The sequence below is a fragment of the Hyaena hyaena genome, unplaced genomic scaffold (assembly GCF_003009895.1).
Source record: "Hyaena hyaena isolate Hyena2069 unplaced genomic scaffold, ASM300989v1 scaffold_111, whole genome shotgun sequence".
In the NCBI taxonomy this organism is placed as follows: domain Eukaryota; kingdom Metazoa; phylum Chordata; class Mammalia; order Carnivora; family Hyaenidae; genus Hyaena; species Hyaena hyaena.
In genome coordinates this window covers 3,564,210-3,588,060 of record NW_024080743.1, presented here as the reverse complement: position 1 = coordinate 3,588,060, position 23,851 = coordinate 3,564,210, and the positions used below count along the sequence as shown (strand labels likewise).

General features: G+C 43.5%; 1 protein-coding gene across 1 annotated transcript in view; it reads left to right on the top strand.

Moving 5' to 3' along the window:
* Window positions 1–23,851, top strand: part of ABCA4 (ATP binding cassette subfamily A member 4) — a 141,464-nt gene that overhangs the window by 111,666 nt on the left and 5,947 nt on the right. The window contains exons 41-49 of the mRNA XM_039236476.1: window positions 241–361; window positions 841–903; window positions 2,011–2,117; window positions 5,242–5,383; window positions 9,531–9,665; window positions 10,427–10,530; window positions 10,614–10,706; window positions 12,449–12,698; window positions 13,980–14,066. Of these exons, the coding sequence (XP_039092407.1) occupies window positions 241–361; window positions 841–903; window positions 2,011–2,117; window positions 5,242–5,383; window positions 9,531–9,665; window positions 10,427–10,530; window positions 10,614–10,706; window positions 12,449–12,698; window positions 13,980–14,066 (1,102 nt within the window). The remainder of the gene's footprint in view (window positions 1–240; window positions 362–840; window positions 904–2,010; window positions 2,118–5,241; window positions 5,384–9,530; window positions 9,666–10,426; window positions 10,531–10,613; window positions 10,707–12,448; window positions 12,699–13,979; window positions 14,067–23,851) is intronic.

Sequence of the window (23,851 nt, the reverse complement as noted above, 5' to 3'; positions counted from 1 at the left end):
GCCCAAGGTCACACATGGGAGACCAGGACTGGGAACGAGGGCTGACTCTAGACTCAAGGACTTGCCCTCTTTACCTAATGTCTAATGCCTCTTCTGTTTGGAGTCCTTTTGAGAATCAAGCATTAGGGGATGTAAGGCCAGGTTGGAGCTGAAGCGAAGGAATAGGAAGAAGGTAAAAGGAAAAGGAGGGTGCCAGGGATGCTGTCACCAGCTCTGTCCTATCCCCTTTCCTTCCTGTAGGATTGCCGAGCCTGCTAAAGAGCCCATTATAGATGAAGATGATGATGTGGCTGAAGAAAGACAAAGAATTATTAGTGGAGGAAACAAAACTGATATCTTAAGGCTAAATGAACTGACTAAGGTAAGGGAATTGGTGGAGGTGGAGGTGAATTAGTTTGGAGGTGCCAGTTGGATCCAGAAATGGCACAACATCATGATTACAGCATTGTTATTTGCCTTTGGTAGCATAGGCAATATGCCTGTGCAAACAAATCATTTTCCTAATCCTACACGAGGTTGTCATCACTGTGTTTTAACTGGTCTTCCAAAAACACCTAATTCGAGAGCATTCTCCCTAGTATTCATCTTGGGCACTGGCACGGGCCTCACTGAGAGCCCCTACAACCGAGCCTCACTAAGCCTTCTCCATTTCCTCTTTGCACAGCAGGTCGGCTTCGAGGTTTCCCAGGGCTCACAACACCTCTCCGAACACCCATGCCGATATAGAACCTCCTCAAGTTGGTAGTTCTCACCTAAACCATCCTTTACTCCTTGCTCTCTCTTCCCCTCTGTGCTCTAACCCTCTCTCAGTTCTCAGTCCAGTTTCTCTGCATGTTGCAGATTTATTCAGGCTCCTCCAGCCCAGCAGTGGACAGGCTGTGTGTCGGAGTCCGCCCTGGAGAGGTGGGTACCCTGCAGACTCCTGTGCAGGAGTCTTCTCCCTTCTAAAGCAGAGCTATCCCAAAGAAATAAAATGCAGCCACAGAGGTCATTTGAAATTTTTTAGCACCCACTTGAAAAAAAAGTAAAAAAGAAGACAGATGAAATTAATCTTGATCATTTATTTTACCCAGTGTATTTGAAATATTGATACATCGACATGTAATGTATATAAAACATTGATCCAATATGTTACGTTCTTTTTTTGTTTTAAGTTTTCAAAATCCAGGATGTGTTTTACACATACTGCACATGTCAATTTGTACTAGATGCATTTCAGGTGCTCAATAGTCTTTGTAAGGGAGGAAATCCTCTTTCCTCTAATCCAGGTTCTCTGGGTAGAGCTCTGTAAATTGGACTGATGAAAGATTAAGAAGAGAAAAACACCCCACTCGTACTCTATCTCTCTCTTAAAAATGATTAAATTTACAAAAAGAGAGAAAAACAAACAGGCGTTTATTAGCACATACGTGGCACATATACAAGGGACCAGTCAGAGGTGAATGACACATGGGGTGGTTAGAACTTAGGCTTGCATAGCATCTTGGCAAAGGAGTGATACATCTTCAGAGAAGTGACAAGACAAAGGGTAAAGACCTGGAGTCAGTAAGGGTGGCAAATTATAGGAAGGCAAATATGGAGGAAATTAATAGCAGATAAAGTCTAGTTAGCAAAGTTTGCTATGTAGATTCCTCTGGTGCTGTCTCCAGGCTAAGACTTCAAAGTTGTTTCTGGCAATTAACGTTTGTTCTTCCTGGTAGAGAGGGGAAGAAGGGACACCTTATAAATTTATGTCCTGCTTTTAGGCAAACAGGGAGGGCAGAGAGCTTTTCTTGTATCTGCTGCTGCTTAATTGCTTTTGGCTTAAAATCATCCTTATGCCAAAGTGGCATATGTTGAGGTGGCAAATCCTGCTAGCCCACACCACACATGGCCAGTGGCCTCTGTAATGGCAGCTCAGGCCTAGAATGTCTCCCACCTGCCCCCACATCTGCCCTAGGGCCTGACATTTCACACTCCTTGGGCTCCTTAGGCTTGAGGATGAGGCCAGTTCTGTGTGTCTTCCCTCAGTGCTTTGGCCTTCTGGGAGTGAACGGAGCTGGCAAAACAACCACATTCAAGATGCTTACGGGGGACACCACAGTGACCTCAGGTGATGCCACTATAGCGGGCAAGAGGTGAGTGTCCTGCTTATCCTGTCACAGGTGCTGGGCCATGTTCCCATCCCGGCATAGGGAGAGTGAGATCGGACCTTGTACTGAGGGTGACTCTGAGAGCATGGAAGAGCTGTGCAGAGGAGAGGACCTCCAAGAGAGCGGGGTCCACAAGTATAAGACATAGACTCTCAGGGAAATTGAAATTAATTCTGATTAAGACATGCTCCTCTTAGCATGGATTCTTGGAAACTTCTGAGAGGTACTAAGTCAGTGGTTCTTACTCTTTTTGGGGTCACGGATTCCTCTGAGTATCTGATGAAACTTGCACCGTCTTCCTATAAAAATATATCATTATTGGGGTGCCTGGCTGGTTCAGTTGGTGGAGCATGTGACTCTTGATCTCGGGGTTGTGGTTTTGAGCCCCACGTTGGGTATGGAGATTACTTTAAGAAAATAATTTTTTTTTAAAAACCATGTTACATATATATACACACACATATATATACATAAAACATGTATCTTATGTGTGTATGTGTGTGCACATGCGTGTGTTACATGTGTGTTATCCCCTATTAGCTCCTTCCATACATTTTTTGCAAAGAGTTTAAGAGAATTTACTGAGCCCTGAATCACATTTACGATCCCTGGGTCCCTGGTTAAGAATCTCTGTGGTGAAGCATCCTTTCTCTGGATCGAGTTCCTAGATGGAGGCTGGTTCAAGAGCTTTCAGGAGCCTTAGTCAGAATTGGCTATTTCTGTGCTGATGCTTGGCTTTGCCAGGCCAAGGAAGCTTTATAAAGGGAAAACTGGCATGTGTCCTTGTATTCTGGAGGGTGCCTGCTGCTCTCTGTAGTAAGGCATGAGTAAACACCCTGGTCCTCTGTGACACAGGATCAAGGACATGAACCTATGCTGTTTGCCACTGTCCAGGCTGCTCCTTGAACAGCAGAGCTCATAGGCATTAGATGTGCTGGGAGGAACCCTCTGCCCTGGTTTATAAGTGGAGTTAGGCAGTGCTGACTTTCCCACTCAGCAACTGCCTAACTGAGGCCTCCTTCTTTCTCCTGGAAGCCATCCTCAGCAACATGGCTGAATGCCCAATGAACGTGGTTCTCACAGGATGAATTTGGTTCACCAGCCTTCGTAGTTGGGTCTAGAGCAAACAAACAAGCATGGCAAAGCCAGGCCATGGCTGAGTGTGTCTCATCTACAGATGCAGCTTAACCTGCAACCAAGCAAATAACCTGACAGTTGTAACAAAAGGAATCATGAGGGGCTGAGGGACAGCAGGGAGGAGGATGTAATAGGATTTACCATAAGACATCAGATGACAGTCCAAGTAAGACCCAGCCTGATACCTACAAGATGGAAGCTAGATGAAATGGAAACTGGAACACAACTGTGGATTTAAGATGCAGGATTGGGTTTCTCTGGGAGGGCAGCTCCCATGAATTTGGCAAAGTACTGTCCTTGCTTCGCTGGTAGTTTTAATTGGCCCAGCCATACCTGAAGTAAGTGGGGGACTATATGGTGCCTCTCCCATACTATTGCTTCTGTCTTTTGTTCATAGAGCCTAAGCTACAAGGGAAGCAGGGAGAGATTGGACCAGTCTGTGGAAAGTTTGTTTTCTTCTTTTTTTTTTTTATAATAGTTTATTGTCAAGTTGGTTTCCATATAACACCCAGTGCTCATCTCCACAAGTGCCCTCCTCCATGCCCATCATGCCTCCTCCCCTCCTCCCCACCCCCATCAGTCCTCAGTTTGTTCTCAGCATTCAAGGGTCTCTCATGGTTTGCCTCTGTCCCTCTCCCCCACTATTTTCCCCCCTTCTTCTTCCCCATGATCCCCCATTAAGTTCCTCCTAATCCTCCTATACGTGCAAACATATGGGATCTGTCCTTCTCTGCCTGACTTATTTCACTCAGCATAACACCCTCAGGTTTCATCCACATTGCTACACATGGCCAGATTTCATTCTTTCTCATTGCCATGTAGTATTCCACTGTATAGATGAACCACATCTTCTTGATCCGTTCATCAGTTAATGGACACTTAGGTTCTTTCCATGTTTTGGCTATTGTTGAGAGTGCTGCTGTGAATATTGGGGTACATGTGCCCCTATGCATCAGCACTCCTGTATCCCTTGGGTAAATTCCTAGCAGTGCTATTGCTGGGTCATAGGGGAGTTCTATTGTTAATTTTTTGAAGAACCTCCACACTGCTTTCCAGAGGGGCTATACCAGTTTACATTCCCACCAACAGTGTAGGAGGGTGCCTGTTTCTCCACATCCTTGCCAGCATCAAGAGTCCTCTGATTTGCTCATTTTAGCCACTCTGACCGGCATGAGGTGGTATCTCAGTGTGGTTTTGATTTGTATTTCCCTGATGAGGAGGGATGCTGAGCATCTTTTCTTGTGTCTGTTGGCCATCTGGATGTCCTCTTTGGATAAGTGTCTGTTCATTTCTTCTGCCCATTTCTTCACTGGTTTGTTTGTTTTTCGGGTGTGGAGTTTGGTGAGTTCCTTATAGATTTTGGATTCTAGCCCTTTATCTGATATGTCATTTGTTTTCATCAAGACAATATATTTTCTAATGAGGGAGAATATATCAGTCAAAGGGAGTTGATAGAACTCAATTCACTTCCTCTCTGCTCCCTGCCAGTCTCTTGCTCTGGGTAGTGATCTGACTGGTTCCTCTTTTGTTTACTGTATCTCTGCCAATAGACAGAAATGGATCAAGTTTATTTCCTTTCAGAAGCATGTGTCTTCTCTAGCTATTTCCCAAATGTCTGAAAGGGATCAAAAACCACTGATCATTTTCTAAACTTTGATTTTCCCTTTGTTTTTAAACCCACATGTAAGGTGGCCCACTCCAAAAGTAAAGCTGACTTTGGGTAACAGATACTCAGTTTATCCTAGACAGAGAAACTTGAAAAGATCTACTGGATTCAAAGCTCAGAATTCCATAAGTTCATCAATTTCTCACCAAAGGGCACTTGCTTTGATTTGCAAATGTTGTGCACATCTCTGAAGCAATGCAGGAGAAGAGGTAGCTTGCTTATCCCACTGGCAGAAGCTCTCTAGCCCCAGCTCTCTGGTCACCTCCTCTATGAAGGAAACTTGCTAATTGCTTTTTCTTCTTGCAGTATTTTAACCAATATATCCGATGTCCACCAAAGTATGGGCTACTGTCCTCAATTTGATGCAGTTGATGACCTGCTCACAGGGCGAGAACATCTTTATCTTTATGCCCGGCTTCGAGGAGTACCAGCAGATGAAATCGAAAGGGTAAAAAATGGTTTCTTGTGGCCACTCTGGAGTTTGGTAAACCCTAAACCTGTTTCATGAGAGTATATTTATTTAGAGATGGGAAAGTTGGAGCATGCTATCCATTCAACAAATGCTTACTGTGTGTCTACTATGCGCCAAATACTGTTATAGAAGATGGGGTATAGCAGTAAACAAAACAAGAAAATCCCTGCCTTCATATCTAACAAAACAATATATGCATTTATCCTTTGGTTCAGCAATCCCACTTCTGGGAATTTACCCCAAAGATACACCTCTCGCAGTGCAGATTGCATATGCACAAGGTTATTCTTGCACTAGGTGTCACAAAACATTAGAGCATTAGAAACTACCTCAGTATTCAGGCATAGGAGATTGGCTGAATACATCTTATGCAGCTGTTACACACACACACACACACAACACACACACACACACACACACAATCTCTGTGAACTGATATGGAGTTCTTTCCAAGAGATATTTTTAAGTGAAAAAAGCCAAGGGCAAAAGAGCACATGTAGAATTCTACCTTTTTCTCCCACTATTTTCTAATGAAGTATAGTTGACATATAATATTACATTAGTTTTAGGTGTATACCAGTGACTTGACAACTCCATATATTATACTATGTACCCAACCACAAGTGTAGCTACTGTCTGTCACCATATAACATTATTAAGACACTATTACAATGGGCAATAGGATGCTACCTTTTATTGTAAGAAAGTAGGAAAAACAAGAAAACAAACCTATGTCTGCTTACCTTTACAAATACAAATACAGGAACAATAAGCCTAAAAACAGTGAATTTGGTAACTGAAAATAGGGAAATGGGGTAAAACGGAAATGGGAGGGAATAACACTTCTCTAGGGATACCTTTTTGTGTGATTTTGACTTTTGGAAGCATGTTAGTGTTCTACATATTCATAAAATAAAACTAAATTAGTAAAAATGGGAAAGGGATAAAAATAAAAACAAAAAGAAAATTCTGACTCTCAAAGAAAGCTGAAGCAAATTAATCCAGTTTTATTTCAACTAAGTATGATAACTATACAGAAGGGAAGGAAAGAAACTACTACAAATAACTGAGGGCACAGTATCTGACTATATTTCCTCAGTCTTGGACAGGCAGAGCAGAGGGAAAGAACTACAGACAAACAAACTCCGAACTCTTTTTAGTTGATTTGAGTTTTTTTGTAGTGTCATGGGCAAAGCAATTCTGAAACAATTTTAGATGTGTTATAGGATTAAGTAAATGTATAAATGTGTTAATGTTGTTTGAAGTTCTCACTGTGGAAGAAAAGATCTACAAATATGGAAAGGGGAAAAGCAGGAAAGAACCCTGTAGGATTGGATTGGAATTAGAAATAGCTCTGTGAACTCCTAAAGTATTTATATGCATGTGTTTGTGCATGCATATGGGCTTGTGTGTATTGCACATATGCAAATATATGTGTATACATATACATGTTCATGTTTGTGTATGTGTATATCTGTCCTGTGAAAGGGCCAAGAAGCAGAAATACTCTAGTAGCAGTGAACACACTCAAAGCCCAGATTTTGTTGTCTAATTCCCCAATAACAGGAACCATACTCCTCAGACAAATGACAAATTCCAGGGCTGGGAGTGTATAGGTATAAAATGAGCTTGGAATATCTTATTATACCAGAAAATAAAGTCCTTAAAAAAAAAAAAAAAAGTGGCGCCTGGGTGGCTCAGTCAGTTAAGCGTCCGACTTTGGCTCAGGTCATGATCACACAGTTGGTGAGTTTGAGCCCCGCGTTGGGCTCTGTGCTGATGGTTAGCTCAGAGCCTGGAGCCTGCTTCCGATTCTGTATCTCCTTCTGTCTCTGATCCTCTCCTGCTCACGCTATCTCTCTCTCTCTCAGAAATAAATAAAATATTTAAAAAAATTTTTTTAAAAAGAAACATGTCATAGTCACATAGGAACCATCTCAGAAGGGCTCCCAGTAGCAAAATATGGTACAATTTGAGCATCAATATAATTAAATATCATGACAAATTATAAAACATTGGGGGAAACATGGAAATTCATAACTCCATACTGCTAAGTAGATAAATAAACAAGAGAAAATGGCTGGTTTTTGCCTACACTCAAATGCTGAGTGTCAACTGGTTAGGATGGAAGAAATTCTAGAGTGGGAAAAATCATTTTTCAGTGATCGTAATAAAGATTGGATTGCACAAGAATCATCAATGGCTGCTAAGTCTAGGGGAAATTTTTATGAGAAGGAAGATATTTGTATAGCTTAAAAGTATCTCCATAGATGTTTTATTGGTTGTGACGGGGAAGCATAATAATTTTACAATGGAAAAATTAGACAGCACCTTGTTTGGGTGACCAAAATTCACATCCCCAGTGAGGGGCACCTGGACATTTCTGCCCCTAAAGGTGATACTCTGGGAAGGACACAGCTTCATCTACATAATATTCTGATTAGGAATGTGTAACCTGAGGGGCGCCTGGGTGGCTTAGTCGGTTAAGCGTCCGACTTTCACTTAGGTCATGATCTCGCGTTTGTGGGTTCGAGCCCCGCGTCGGGCTCTGTGCTGACTGCCAGCTCGGAGCCTGGAGCCTGTTTCAGTCTGTGACTCCCTCTCTCTCTGACCCTCCCCTGCTCACTCTGTCTCTCTCTCTCTCTCCTAGAAATAAATAAAAAAAAAAAAAAAACATTTTAAAAAAGGAATGTGTAACCTGAATCTTATGAGAAAATACCAGACAAACTCTAAAGGAGCATTCTACTTTTAAAAAAATACAGCAGCTGTACTCTTCAAAAGTATCAAAGTCTGACCACAAGAGCTAAGTAGACACAGTGACTGAGTAATGGACACTAGACAATATCCTAAACTGGAGAGAAAATAATGCCATGAAGGACATTATTGGGCCGGGTGAAAGAACCAGACTATGAAGGGTAGATCAGATAAAAATCACTGACATTGATAACTGTGGGAAGTAAACACTGAAGTGTTTAGGAGTAAGGGCCATGATATGTAACTACCTTAAATGGCTCTGAAAAAATCGTGTGTGTGTGTGTGTGTGTGTGTGTGTGTGTGTCTATGTGTGTATAAGGGAGAGAGGAAAAGGGAATAAAGTGTTTATGAGTGTTTTTGTACTATTCTTAGTTTTAAACATTTCTATAAGTTAGAAACTATTCCAAATATGAAGTTAAAAGTGAAACTTACATTCTAGTAGGAGGGACAGATAATAAATAGATAAGCAAGTAAAATACACAGTATATTTGAGAGTGAGTATCTGGTAAAGGAAAAATAGTCAGGAAGAATTGTTGGGAGGAGGAATTGCACTTTTAGGTAGGGTGGCCCAGGGCAAGCATTACAGAGGAAGTGACCTCTTAGTGAAGACCTAAAAGAAGTGACAGAGGGAGTCAGTTGGATATCTAGGGGAAGAACATTCTAGGCAGAGGTATAAGTACAGAAGGCAGAAGTATGGTGGCCTTGTCTCCAAAATCTTCTTTAGTTTTCTTCCTGTGCATGTGCGTGCACACGCGCACGCGCACACACACACACACACACACACACTCATATTCACACTGTATTCTTGATCATTTTTTCCTGTTGATTTTCCTCAAAGCACTATTACAACCTGTTGTTATTCTGTTTATTTTGATTCTGTCATCCCCCACCCTATATGTGAGTCCCAACAGCAATGGCTGTGTTCACCATTATTCTCCAGTGCCTAGAATAGTACCTGACTCATAGTAGTTGCTTGATAAGCATATATTAGATGCATGAGACCTCAAGTGTGACCCAGTTGAAGGATGGAAGCAACAGGTCTGACCCACCATCAGACCCTAGGACTCTTCCACTCTTAGCCATAGTCTGGGATACTGGGTGAGAAGCACAGTCTTGCTCTTCACAAGGCTGAAGGTCATTTCTCAGGGGGCTACACCAAGCCACACTGCAGTGTAAGGCACAGTGTGGAAGGGAGACATCTGGCCCCTCAATTCCATGGACCACTCCATGAGCCAGCAGGTGGCCTTGTCTCAGCCTCGCTGTGTCAGTCATCCTGAAGGTGTGAGATCTGGGAGCCCGAGACTTTGAATTGGTGGAGGTTTGATGTGTTTGCTTGTTTATCCAAATGGGATCTCTTTCTCTTCCCTAGGTGGCAAACTGGAGTATTCAGAGCCTGGGCCTGTCTCTCTATGCAGACCGTCTGGTTGGCACCTATAGTGGAGGCAACAAGCGGAAACTCTCCACAGCCATTGCACTGATAGGCTGCCCGCCTCTCGTGCTGCTGGTAAGGACCACCAGCACCTGCAGGGACAAATGGGCCCGAGGGCTTAGACCAAGTGCTGCGTCTGTTTGGGTCAGCAGGTTTAGAATATGCAATGGTCTCTCTTCATCTAGACTGTTTCCTACACTGCTTGTTTTGAACAAATGAACCCAGTGTTTGGTTCACAACTCTTGGGGGAAACTGGAGTCACGACATATTCTCACTGTGGGTACCTGGGAACTCTCTTGTGGGCCCACAGGCTTACAGCAGGGAAGTTCAGTCCCTCTGCTCAGAAACTACTACTGAGGGGGTGTGCTTAGGATGTAAAGTGGGTAGGAGCATTGGCCTGGACCAGAGGCTCAGATGATACTCACTGGAGCTGTACCAGTGAGTATGTGATCTGGGGTTTATGAGGGCAGGGGTCTCAGGACTGGGAGGTAACTCATCAAAGTCACCTGGGCTGTCTCTCTGCCTCCTTGCAAAGGTATGTATAGGATTGTTGCTTTTTTCATTTTTAAGATCATTCTGCCATTGCCTTAATCAACTTTAACCCATTCATCAGCTCAAATGGGCCTATGGGTATCATAATTTCTCTTTATTCTCTGGGTTTGCCTTCTGCCTTCCACACCCAGAGCCTCGGTTCCCCAGGTCTTGCCCACTGGGGTGGCACTTTGCCCATTGTGTGCCAGAGAGCAGAGCTGCTCATAGGGAGTCAGCCAGGCAGGATGCAGTAACCTGGAGGGGCTGGCTCCAAGCCCAGCTTGCTGCCCTCTGCCTCCCCACAGGACGAGCCCACCACAGGCATGGACCCGCAGGCACGCCGCATGTTGTGGAACACCATCGTGAGCATCATCAGAGGAGGGAGAGCTGTGGTCCTCACATCCCACAGGCAAGAGATTCCCAGGGGCTGAGGTGGAGCAGTTGGGCAGACGGGAGTCCTCCCACTCCTCACTTCCTCTCTCCTGCCCACAGCATGGAAGAATGTGAGGCTCTGTGCACCCGGCTGGCCATCATGGTAAAAGGCACCTTTCAGTGTCTGGGCACCATTCAGCACCTCAAGTACAAGTAAGGATATGCTAGAGGGTTGCCTTTGTTACTTCCTTGGGGCTACAGGGGAGTGAGCCAGACCCTGTGCTCTCTGCTGACACTTGGGAGGGTCCTGCTGCCTTTATCCATCCCGCAGTCAGAGGTATGGTCTGGGTCTTGTTCCACAGCAATGGAGAAAACTGTGCTGAAAGAAACTCGTCTGTGTTGGGCTAATTGGCCTGTGGTTGAGGGCTCCCTGAGTCTCCAGATGGGGATCTGACTGGGCCATATGCAGAGCCTGGCTGAGATGAGGGAGGGTCACTACCACTGCCTCATAATCCCACCACTTATCCCCACTGATCCAGCACCGACGATCAATTGAATAAGAGTCCATGACCAACATAGGGATGGTTAAGAGACCAAATAGCCTGAGAACCAGTTTTTCTTTCTGATATGAGTATGTTTTGGAGTTTGAGAAGTGACCGTGTAATATATGACAAACCAACAATGCCAGTAATCTTCAATAGAAGATTGATCCTGTCCCCATAAATCGTAAGCTGCTAGAAATAATGCATTATTAATAATCGTTTGTGTGCCGAAGCCAACAACCACTTAAAATAAGATTATGATAATAATGCCGTGCTTTAGAAACTAGGAAGGGTGGATTTATACTTATCACTCATTTATCTAATAAATACTTTGTAAGAGCACAGAATATAAAAGTCAGTGTGCTGGTTGGTAAAAGAATCCACCTTATTTGGCCAAGATGCTTAGTCTTGATGTACCTCTGGAACTGTTGCACAGGACATGTCATCCTTTATCTGCCTCAGGGCCTGTAAGCCATTGACAGGAAGGTTTAGTAGATGAGCTGCCTTTGGGTATTTGGCCCGTGGTTTCTTGGGCAATGACAGCTAGGATGCTGCACAAATATCCACGGGGACATCAGCATATGAGGCCACCAGACCAGTATCATAGCTTCCTGGACCCAACTACAGGAGACGTGGATGGATTCCCTAACCCTTTCCCTCTCATTCATCACTGTCCTCATGGAAGAGCAGGTGATAGGGGACTGTTTCCCCTGTGGAGGGACAGTCAGTTTTCTGGACCAGAATGAAAAGGTATTTTATTGTAGAGGGGAACAACCAACCCTTGGTCACGGAAGAAGCATTGAAATGAATTAGAATGGACACAGTGTACCCTGACGTAAGCCTATAAGGAAACCAGCCAGCTGTGCACACACTCTCCCTGGACCAGTCTTTATTCACGTGTGGGTGACCACCCCACCTGGTGAGGGGAAGAGGGAAGCACTGATGGTTCTGACCCTAGCAGATCATTCTGGTTCTGGAAGCTTCCACAGGGAACTGCTGCCTTCCTATGTCTCTGTTCCCTCCTGAAGATCTCTTAGAAGGACCAGGCAGCATTTCTATTATTGAGTGAACACTAGCCCCATACTCCTTCATGTGTAGGTTGTGCTCTCCCTCAGGGGCTAAAACTACTTTGACTTCAGCAGGGATATGGGAGGGAAGGGAGCAGGGAACATCTGTGTCACAGGTCTGGTGACTCACTTCACCACACAGACATTTAGACCTCTAAAAACTAGTATCAATCAATTTCTCCAGGAACTGTCATGGGTTTTTTCCTACTAGTTTTAAACATACACACAAGGTCTATAGTATGGGCCTTTAAGCCCCAATATTTTTGGTGAATCTCTTCCTTATTTTGGAGTTGTCTTAGACCAGGCCACTAACAAGCCTATGCATGCCACCATGCCTGTCCCCTAGGTTTGGAGATGGCTACATTGTCACAATGAAAATCAAATCCCCAAAGGAAGACTTGCTTCCGGACCTGAATCCAGTGGAACAGTTCTTCCAAGGAAACTTCCCGGGCAGCGTGCAGAGGGAGAGACACTACAACATGCTCCAGTTCCAGGTCTCCTCCTCCTCGCTGGCCCGGATCTTCCGGCTGCTCATCTCCCACAAGGACAGCCTGCTCATTGAGGAGTACTCCGTCACGCAGACCACGCTGGACCAGGCAAGTGGCCAGAGGGGCACCGTGCACAGAGCTGGTACATAGAGTGGGTGGGAAGCCACAAGAGAGGGAGCACGCATGCCTGATTTTTAACACTCTGGTTCCCCTGTCCATTACAGTAACGCTTGGGAGGTCAGAAATTGTTTTCTAGCAATATGCTAGTCATCAGCAAATTTCACTGACTTTACAGCATCCTTCCCCACTACAATATGCCTTTATTTCACCCTTCCTGGCTTGTGCTGATAGCTTTTGTTTTCGTTTCAAGTCAGTTTTACTGATGTTTAATTTACATACATTCAAATGTGTTCAGTGATTTTTGATAAACCTGTGTGCAATGTGTCAGTGTTTTTAATGTGATCGCTTTTTTTTATTATGGCAATGTATACGTAACATAATTAACCACTCTTAAGTTTACAATTCAGTGGCATTAAGTACAGTCACATTATTGTGAAATGGATCACCACTATCTGTCTTCAGAAATCTTTCATCTTCGCAAACTGAAACTCTATTTCCATTAGACAGTATTTCCCCATTAACTCCCCCAACCCCAGCCACTGTTAAACAGTGTTCTGCTTTCTGTTGACTACTCCACCTACCTCGTATAAGTGGAACCATACAGTATTTGTCCTTTGGTGTCTAGCTTATTTCACTTAACATCGTGTCCTCCAGTTCATCCATGCTATAGCACATGTCAGCCTTCTTTTAAAGGCTGAGTCATATTCCATTGTATGTATTACCATGTTTTGTTTATCCAGTCATCCATTTGGACACTTGAGTTGTTTCTGGGGGTTTTTGTTCTTATTTGTTTGTTTTAAATAAACATCCTTAAGACTTTTTAATAAAGCAGTGGGAATAGGCAAGTCTCCATTTCCCCTTTGAGGAGCTGACTCACCAGCACCCTCTTGCCAGCAGATGAAGGCAGGAGTGGGAGTCCTAGCCATAGTGCTCATTGAATAAAGGACAGAAGAGAGAAGAGATCAGACTCCTGCTTTTGTTTTTTTGTTTTGTTTTCAGTTTCTTTAGAGGTTTAGGAGGACAGTAGCTGAGAATCTGCCCTAAGGTCTTTGAATCCCCCTCCCCCAGGAATTCCTTTGGTTTAGCTCAGAATCGTAAGGAATCAGCCCTGTCCTGGGCACTGGTGGGTAGGCCACCTACTCCCAAGGACACAGCTGCTCTAGCAGGGCTGTATATTAACTGTGGAAAAGGGAAAGGAAGTGGGTGGGTGGCGGATACCATTCTTCTGGAAACATCTACCTACTCTTTCTCTCCTACTCTTGCCTCTAGGTATTTGTGAATTTTGCTAAACAGCACACTGAAACTCATGACCTCCCTCTGCACCCTCGAGCTGCTGGAGCCAGCAGACAAGCCAAGGTATTCCTGCCACTCTCTCGTAGTTCACTGTCTGAGGCACATCCACAGCTCCGGGACTGGTCCACTGGGCCAGAGGGACCCCAAGGCCCAGATATGCCTCCCACAGAGAGCTACACCCACACAAAATCTCCAGCACATCCCTGCCACTCCCCGGCAGTTCTGTGCTAAAGCATTGTTCAGGCAGTGGTCATGTAGTTTCCTTTTGAAATCAGACAGCCATCTGGGTGGTGTGGGAGAGCGTTTTTGAAAAGAACTTTTCCATATGTTTTTGGTTAGAGTGAAAAATCTTGGATTTTGGAAATACGAAGCGGAGGAAATAGAGAATATTAAAATGTTTGGATTGTTGGGATACTTGACATTTATGTTTTTGGTCATATGTTTGAGTTTCAAAGGAAGGAAATTAATTGGCACTCGATTTCAATGGTGGACATATTTTGTTAGAGCAAAGATTGTTTTAGGAAGAGGGCTCTTTGTTCTTTATAAAGATGTCAAGGGGCACCTGGCTGGCCCAGTCAGTGGAGCATGCTACTCTTGTTCTTGGGGTTGTGAGTTTGAGCCCTATGTTGGTTGTAGAGATTACTTTAAAAATAAATTAATTAATTTAAAAAATATATCAAGATGGTAAGGAAGAAGCAATAGAAGATGTGCACTGGCCTGAGATAGCCTTTGGGATAGATGCTTCTGATGATACGTATAAGGAGCATGTCCACCTTGTCCCAGTTCCCAGAAAGAGAGAAGGCACTGCAGGAGGCACCGGGACCAAGTGCCTTGGCTGAAGCCTGTGAATTTTGTTGTTGTTAAGTAGGGTCCATGCCCAACATGGGTGTGAACTCAGGACCCTGAGATTGAGAGTCGCATGCTTTGCTGACTGAGCCAGCCAGGCATCCCAAGCCTGGTATTTTAAAGGGGCAAGTTAATTCAACCATTCTGTCCAAACTTACCTGAAGAATAAAATCAAAGCATTTTTACAATCAGCAGACAAAGATGTGAAAAACCTTATTTCCTATAAAATTCTCATTCTTCCCACCAGTTTCTTAACGGCAAAAAAACACAAATCTTGCCACAGATTGAAACACTTCTTTTCAAGGCTGTACTTGCAGTGAATTTTTCCCTTTCCTCTTGACCAGTAGAGATCTAATAGCTACTTGACAAGGTTAACCTTGCCCCCACCCCATCTCCCTAAGGACCCAGAAAAGCCTAAGTAAAAGTATCTGTCTAGGTAATGGTAGTTCTGCTAAGATTTTCTAGCCACTTTTCCTCATTTATAAATCTTATACTTGCTGTTAGCATCTGTAGAAAGTTATCCTTTGAAAGCCACTTCCAGTTATGAGTCTCTTTTATAGCTTAAAATACATAATTGGGCAGCAAAAGTGTTTCTTAGAACTACCCAATGGTCTCCCAACCCCACCTGGTATACTCTCTCTTAAAGCGCTAAAACTAGGTCATCCCTGGTCCAGGTATGGGGTGCTTATCGTCTGTGATCTGCAGCATTTAATTCCAAACTTTCCTCCCTTATTGGATATGACCATTTTTCTATTTTGTTTGTCACATTTTAGTATATAGATATTAGAAAATCTACTGCAACACATTTAATACATTGGCACGTTTTTATATTAAATTTGCGATTTAAACCGTAACTAACTTAATGATATATTACCTTTATAAAGGTTTGCAAAAATCCTCTTGTATAACTTGTATATAAATAAATTTCACAAAACAAATAGTAATTACATTCTTGTTTACATTTAAAATAATTTCCCATTAATGTCTCTTACAAATAAGAAAAAGGTCATTTCTCTCAATAAGTTCTGGAAAACATTCACCACTTGCTACAAAACAAACGTGAGACTACAGCTTAAAGAAATCCAGCAGCCTGGAGGCTTCCCAGCCCCAATTTGTGAGTGAGGACCACACCAACATTGCATTATCTGCAGAGCAGTGTGACTACTTATCAAGGATGTTTTCAGTTCTTAAAAGACTCAGTACTGGAAAATATCTTTTGGGATGAGGTTTATGGAGTGCTACAATCTGTTTTATGGAAACAAGTGAGGGTCAAGGTTTTGATAGAAAACTAGGACATAGATGATCAGTCAACTGTGATTTATAATTGAGTGACCATCACATGTGTTTCCAGAATCAGGAACAACTCAGATCAGTTTCTGACCCTTATTCTCTTTTGGGGGGAGGGGGGCTCTGCAATTTTATTTTTTTAAACTGAAATGTAATAGACATACAATATTATATTATTTTCAAGTGTACAACATAAATTGTAAAAATGTAGAGATTTAGCAATTTTATTCATTACGAATGCTCACCATAGCCACCATATAACATTGTTACAATATTATTGACTATATTCCCTATGTTATACTTTTCATCCCTATTACTTATTTATTTTATAACTGGAAGTTTGTACCTCTTTATCCCCTTTACCTATTTCACCCATGCCTCCCACCCCTCCTGTGGCAACCACCAGTTTATTCTCTATATTATGAGTGTTTCTGGCTTGCTTATTTGTTTTGATTTTTAGATTATACCTATAAGTGAAATCACATGGTGTCTGTCTTTCTGTCTTATTTCACTTAGCATCATAGCCTCTAGGCTATGTTGTAATGAATAGCAAGATTTCATTCTTTTATGGCTGAATAATATTACATTGTGTGTGTGTGTGTACATATGTCACATCTTTTTTTTTTTTTTAGTTTTTTATCTGCGTATAGTTGATACACAATATTACATTCATTTCAGGTGTACAATATAATAATTCAACTTCTCTATACTTTATGCTGTGCTTACCACAATATACCACATCTTTATCCATTCATCTCAGTGGACACTTGGGCTGCTTCCATAGCTTAACTATTATAAAAAAAAAATGCTGCAATAAACATAGGGGTGCATGTATCCCTGTGAATTAGTGTTTTTATTTTCTTTGGGTAAATACCCAGAAGTGGAATTACTAAATCATATGGTATTTCTGTTTTCCACAGTGTTTTCCACAGTAGCTGCACCAATTTATATTCCCACTGATAGTGAACAAAGGTTTCCTTTTCTCCACATCCTCACCAACACTTGTTATTTCCTATCTTTTTTACTAGCCATTTTGGCTAGTATGGGGTGATGTCTCATTGTGGTTTTGATTTGTATTTCCCTGATGATGAGTGATGTTGAGCATCTTTCCATATGTCTGCTGGCCATTTGTATGTCTTCTTTGGAAAAATGTCTATTCAGGTCCTCTGACCATTTTTCAGTTGGATTTTTGTTTCTCTGGTGTTGAGTCTGATCCTTTAATCTTACACATTGTGAAAGAGTTTCCATGCATAACTTATGTCCTTATCGATTAGTTTCTAAAGTACCATCAACTTGACTGGGATCCTTGCCCTACCTCAAAGTATGTTCTTAGCCCTTAATGCTTGATTAATCATCTTCTTAAGAGGATGTGTGATTTTTAAACCAGAGAATTGAAAAACCACGTTTTGTCTAGATTTGGGCAGGCCTACATCCAATCCTCTCCTTGCTGTCACTCTTCACACCCCCTGTAACTGGTATTGGAGTTCAACCTGTACCTTCTAACCAGACACCATGTCTCTCCAATTAAAAAGGTGTCCACTTCTCCAGGAGCTGGACGTAATGCCTGACTTTGATTCGGAGCCTGCTTTCCTAACCCAGCTCCAGTTTCTGCCACCTTTCCACGCCCCATCAGATTTTCATGCTTCCCCGGGGCCACCTCTGTATGCAACTACACAAAGGGAATTCTGTACCTCACGAATTACCTAAATTATGACTTCTTGGCTTTCTTTTTTTTTTTAATAGTTTATTGTCAAGCTGGTTTCCGTGTAACACCCAGTGCTCATCCCCACAAGTGCCCTCCTCCATGCCCATCACCCCCCTTTCCCTCCCCCACCCCATCTGCCCTCAGTTTGTTCTCAGCATTCAAGAGTCTCTCATGGTTTGCCTCCCTTACTCTTCCCCACTGTTTTTCCCTTCTTCTTCCCCATGGTCCTCCGTTAAGGTCCTCCTAATCCTCCTATACATACAAACATATGGTGGCTTTCAAGACAAGAAGGGCATGGTAACATTTTTAGGCCAAAAACAAACCAAAAGCTACCATGACAGCCTTTGGAAACTGCACAGAGGGTGTAGCGTCCCTCTAAGAGGCAAGCAAGTGCACACATATGGCTCATATGAGTCTTTATAATGTCTACACTGTAGAGCCAGAAGGACCTGACAAGGAAACAAGCATGGCCCATAGCTTTGGTGATCTGACAGAATCAGTGTCCTCAGCTGGGCTTCCTTCGGCAATTGATTGACAGCTATTTAACTTTTAAAATCTAAAAGCCGATGTGCCATCTCTTCAAAGAACCAGGATGACAAGAGTCCATCTGGCCTCCTTCCACAGGTCTGATCTCCACACCACTCATCGCTATAGCCAGAAAGAAACTCCGGGCAGCTGGAAATGCAGGAGCCTTGGCCATGTGGTCATCTGACCAGACCAGCTCAGCAGCAGAAATAAACACACACAGGCCATACAGCAAACTCCGAAGCGGGCTCTTTCAGAGAGAAACCAAGACTGACTTGCTCACCTGCAACACCTGATGGTGAAACCCACCTGGCCAAACAAATGCAAAACCTTTCTCATCCAGACTGTAGAAGCCCAGCCCACCCTTCTAGTGGCACTGACTGGATATCTCTCGTTTTCAGTGGGTCTGCTTTCCTGTGTGTGTGTGTGTGTGTGTGTGTGTGTGTGTGTGTGTGTGTGTGTGTGTATCATTTTTTAAGGGGAAAATAAAGTGCAAACGTGCTTATCACAGACTGAGTTCACTTGTTCACTTGTCTCCCCAGTGTGCCCCATCTGGTACTTAGACATCCTTTGTGCCTGCGTAGCCTCCTGTCACTGCGTGAGCTTCTGTGAGAGTTGTTGCCCCAGAAGTGCCAGTCACGGCAAGATTCGACAATACTGGGGGCGGGTAGTGAATGTACTGGTCTTGAGGTTCCATGGCAAGGCTCCTTCTCAGACCCTGAAGAAAACGCCCAGCTGGTAATGCATGTAGACATCGTCCATTGTCAGCTGGGTATGGCCTGAATCTAGATTTCCTGTTTGCCCAGCTTATTTGAGTGCCTACCTCCTAGGTGGAATTAGGACAGGGGACAAAGGCAAGGGCAGGTGAGAGTGGATCCTCAGTTGGGTATGAGATCTAGCATGTCTTTGTAGCTGTTTAAAGGTGTCGACACCCCACTCATACAGTGCTGTGTCATTTTCACAGTGCCGATGTGTACATCTTCTGCAGGGATGTTAGGGGGTAGTGGTTCACAGGACACCTAACTCCTCACAGAAAAGCACATGAAGAATCAGAACATAATTGTTTTTAATCCAAACCATTTCAGAAGACTTGCGGATGAGGAGAACGGACAGTGCCTTGCCACTGCGGTCTTCTCTATATGGTCCACAGACAGGCTTCCTGGTCCAAGTGCTTTCTAAAGCAGGGCTGCTCCACACACGTCACACTAGGGGTGTAATCCAGAGGCCCAGGGTGAGGGAGAAAAGCAGGAGAGATGCTGAGACTCAGTAACTGTTCCCAAGAAGGGCACGTGGAAAAAAGTAAACGTGAGGTGGTGACCTTTCTTCCCTCAGAGAGACTCCTATGCTTCCCCAGAGGGGAGGCAGAGGGCCACACAGCTTTAAATCCTACACGGCTCCTGGCCCACTGCTTTACACATTATAGAGGCATAGCGGTAACTACAGATTTACAAAACCACTCTGGTAGCCTTCTAGCTGAATCTGGTTTTGACTTTTTTTTTTAATCTACCAATGACCCAAACCATAAAACCATTTTCATTAGAACTAAAATAGTTTGAGAAAGCCCAGAGCATGCTGTTGATACTTAACCACACGCCCTTGCGTTCTGTCTGGTTTTGTCATCTAAGTCAGCAACTACTATATCACAAAGGAGACTAAAGTGTGGAGAGAGGAGCACAATCACTCATTTGTGATGGTTTGGGGAAGGAGTACAGGACTGGAAAGCGTCAGATATGGTGGGAAATCTCACCCTGTCTGGGGGGAGGAAGCTCAGTTTAGCTGCCCATCTCAACTACACCTGAGCTCACCACTTGCAACGTCTGTGCCTTTTCTATCATTTTCCCCGACTCCTGACACATAAAAAAAAAAAAACAATGACTTGCCAAACTGAACACTATAAAAACCCAGCAAGGAAAAATATGCCAAAAAAGAAACAGGTCCAAGCAAACGATACTTCTAAAAGCTAAAGACAGCAGCAAAGGGTAGGTAGACCAACAGGGATGCTATGCTTTTTAAAAAATACCAATTATTGCATTCCTTTTGTAACAAGAATAAAACAATAAACGTTGCTGCTGCTGTTTTAAATGTTTAATTAATAAAAGGAGTGGTACAAAAAAAATACCAATTATAAAACATGCTGGAAGAAAAAATCAAGGAGGAATAGGCATGTGTATACTTCATTTGAGTTTGAAGAGTATTCATGTTGGAAGCGCGGCTCAGATATCCGGAGAACCTATTACTCTATTGAAAGCTCTCCCAATCTGATTTAATAAGATTTACAAAGAAGAGGTAGAGAAAATGGAGGATCCATTCAGAAAAAAAGACCACTCAGGAGATCTTCCAGGAATATGACTTGTTGCCAGATCTTCTCAGGTTCCAATTCTTTTGGGGAGCTCGAGATTTTGGAATAATGGGGAATCAAAAAAGCATCTCTTTCACCCTGAGTAAAAAAACTCATAGAAGGCTTTACTTCTGCCTGTACTTATGGCTCTCCTCAAGAGACAGTAAGGGGAAAGCGAGGTAGACAACAAGCTTTGGGCTTGGAAGAAAGATTCCCTGTGACACCCTGGGTACTTGCCCCTGGGCCAACAAGGACGCAGTTCAGTAACACCAGGCCTGCCAAATTCATGGAGAAAGAAATATGACAGCATCACCTTGCTGGGACAGCTGTTTCAGGCACCAGAAAGACTTAGACCACTTGGCCCAAGCTCTGTGGGGCTTGGTTTCCTCAGTGTGATAGATAATTCAGCACCTCAAGCAGATCCCAAGGTTAATAGTTTGTGACTCCTGATGTTCACAGGGCAGAATTGCTACCACATATTGTCCAAGGTGGTTGCCAAGTTAAGGAAAGCTTAGGTACTAAAAGTCTCAGATTCATAGAACCACAGGCTTGTGGAACTAGAAAATACCCCGGTGTTTAAAAACTAAGCCCTTAACGAACTGTTTTGTTTTTGCACTGTTTTATTGGAAGAGGAAACCATTTCCCAAAAAGATTAAATTACTTGGCTGGCCGTGCAGCCTTCCCTGCGGGCCCTACTCTGGTCTTCCTCTAGTTATTTCACTCCCATGTCCAAGGAGACACGCCTATCAGCCCCAGAAGTCTGAAATTCCCTTCCTAAATGTTCTAAAGTCTGCTTGGTGGGCCTGTGTGGGTCTCTTTCAAAGGTGGTCCTCAATCATGCAGACACATGTCTACACATGGCACGAGGCCCCTTGGGGAAGCAGGAAGGGGAGGTGAGCCATGGGGCAGCTGGCTCTGCACCAACATAGTGCAATGTGGAGCTACATGGAAACTAAGTCAGGATTTGAACTTCTGTCATCATGAAGCTCATTATGGAGCAGTTGGCTAGCTTGATTTATATCCTTAAAGAATTGAGACATATATGGCATGAGGACTCCCAAAAGGTACTCTGCTCTGAGCCTTTCCCAAAGCTCACCATGACACACACTCAGCTTCCTGGGAAGGTACCTGATATTAAGATTCAGATGTACATGTCTTGTGGGGCTTTGCCTAAACTAGTCATTTTCTTGATCTTATACATTCGTAACTTTCATAAGGGACCACAACTTACTATTACCAAATCCCATAGTCTTGGGTCATGGTGAGTTTCAGGAAGCACATTTCATCTGCAAAGCACAGCACAGATAGCACCTGGTCAGACAGCATTCAGGCACGCAGCTTAGCACTGGTACTATTTTTGTTTTCCACCAGACCTTGGCAATCTCTTTGGTCTTGAATGATACTGACTGCTGCCAGCGATGCAACGGAGTAAGAGAAAAGAGGAAACTGAGGGCAGTAGAGGAACAGAAAAATTTTCACTGTTCCATTTTTCTGGGAATTGAGCAGCAAAGAAGACACAGCCTCTGTCTCCGTGGTGTTAACATACTCACACAGGGGTCAGGCCACTTTCTGAAAGATAGTAAACATTTTCAACTCTGCAGGTCAGACCGTCTCTGGCTGAAACACTCAATTTGGCCGTTGCAGTACGGAAGCAGCTGTGGCCAGTACTTAATGGAATGCGTGAGGCTGGATTTGCCCTACAGGCCAAACTGTGTCCACCCCATTCCAGTGAGTAAGGAGAGTTAGGATTAGAGGGGCAGCCAAAGCAAGTCAGGGTGCCTTTTAGGGACTCCCAGACCACTTGTTGCCCTTCCCATTGTACAGTAAGGACTTTCACCCCAACTGAGCAAAAATACTTCTTAGGAGGGAAAATGATGATTTTCAAGCTCAGAAACTATCATTTTAAATCTCCAGTCTTGATTGATGGCTCCAATCCTTATCGATAACAACTGACAGCAACCAGCCTAGAGGAACGGGTCACTGAGCTTGGCCTTTTACCTGCTTCACATCCACCAGGTCTCAGGCAACAATATATGTTACGGGCATAGCATCAACTCTTGGCCTAAAGCAGTGTCTAAGGGCCCAGCTCCAAATATCCATGTTTGTTCCCTCAGCTAACTAAGAAGCTCTACAGAAACAAAATAGCACAGGTAGTTGGTTGATTGATTAAGTATGGGCTCTTGGGCAAAAATGTCAGGGAAGAACTAGGAGGCCCACATTTATTTTTAGTCCCCTATTTGGACAAAGTATCCCTTTTTTTGGAGTACCACCACCATAAAGACATAAACTTTGAGAATGCTAATTAGGAGGCAACTTTATATGTTTTTAAAATTTTTAATTATCATCAATCTCTGAGATTCTGATCTGCCTTCCTGTCCCTGTTATGGGCATGACTCTTCTCCCCATCCTAAGGCTCAGCATCTCAGAGTCCCCTTCCTCTTCCTTCCCCTCCTCCTCCTCCTCACTCTGCATTTGGCCAGGTGTCAGATGCAGCTTCCAGCATCACTAGGTCATTCCCAGCTGTCCCTCTTATTTCACTTTTACCATTGCCCTTTCTCCACTACCTTTACTGCTTTTTGCCGGGGTGATGTTCCAGCTTCTAACTAGGCTGGCCTGTCTTCTTTCCCATCCACTGATACTATGCTTCCCAAAATTAAGCTCTTGAATTCTGTTCAGTAATCATTGCTGAGCAGCTGTTTTGAACCAGGCACTGTGCTAATTACCATGAAACAAGAATAAAGCTCTAACATCACTCCGGTTGGGAAGCTGTCCCAGAAACAGATCGGGTCAATTCACTAGGAAGAGAGTGCTGTAGACCAAATGTTTATATCCCCTCAAAATTCATATGGTGAAATCTAACCTCCAACGTGATGGTATTTGGAGGTGGGGGGCCCTTTAGGAGGTGATTAGGTCATGAAGGCAGAGCCCTCATGAATGGGATTAGTCCTGCCCTAGAGAGCTCCCCTGCCCCTTCTGTCTTGCATAGTTATGGGGAAAAGACAGCCATCTGTGAAATTGGGAAGAGGATCTTCATCAGACACACAATCTTCCAGCACCTTGATCTTGGACTTCTAGCCTCCAAAACTGTGAGAAATAAATTTCTGCTGTTTATAAGCTTCCTAGGCCATGGTATTCTATTGTAGTGGT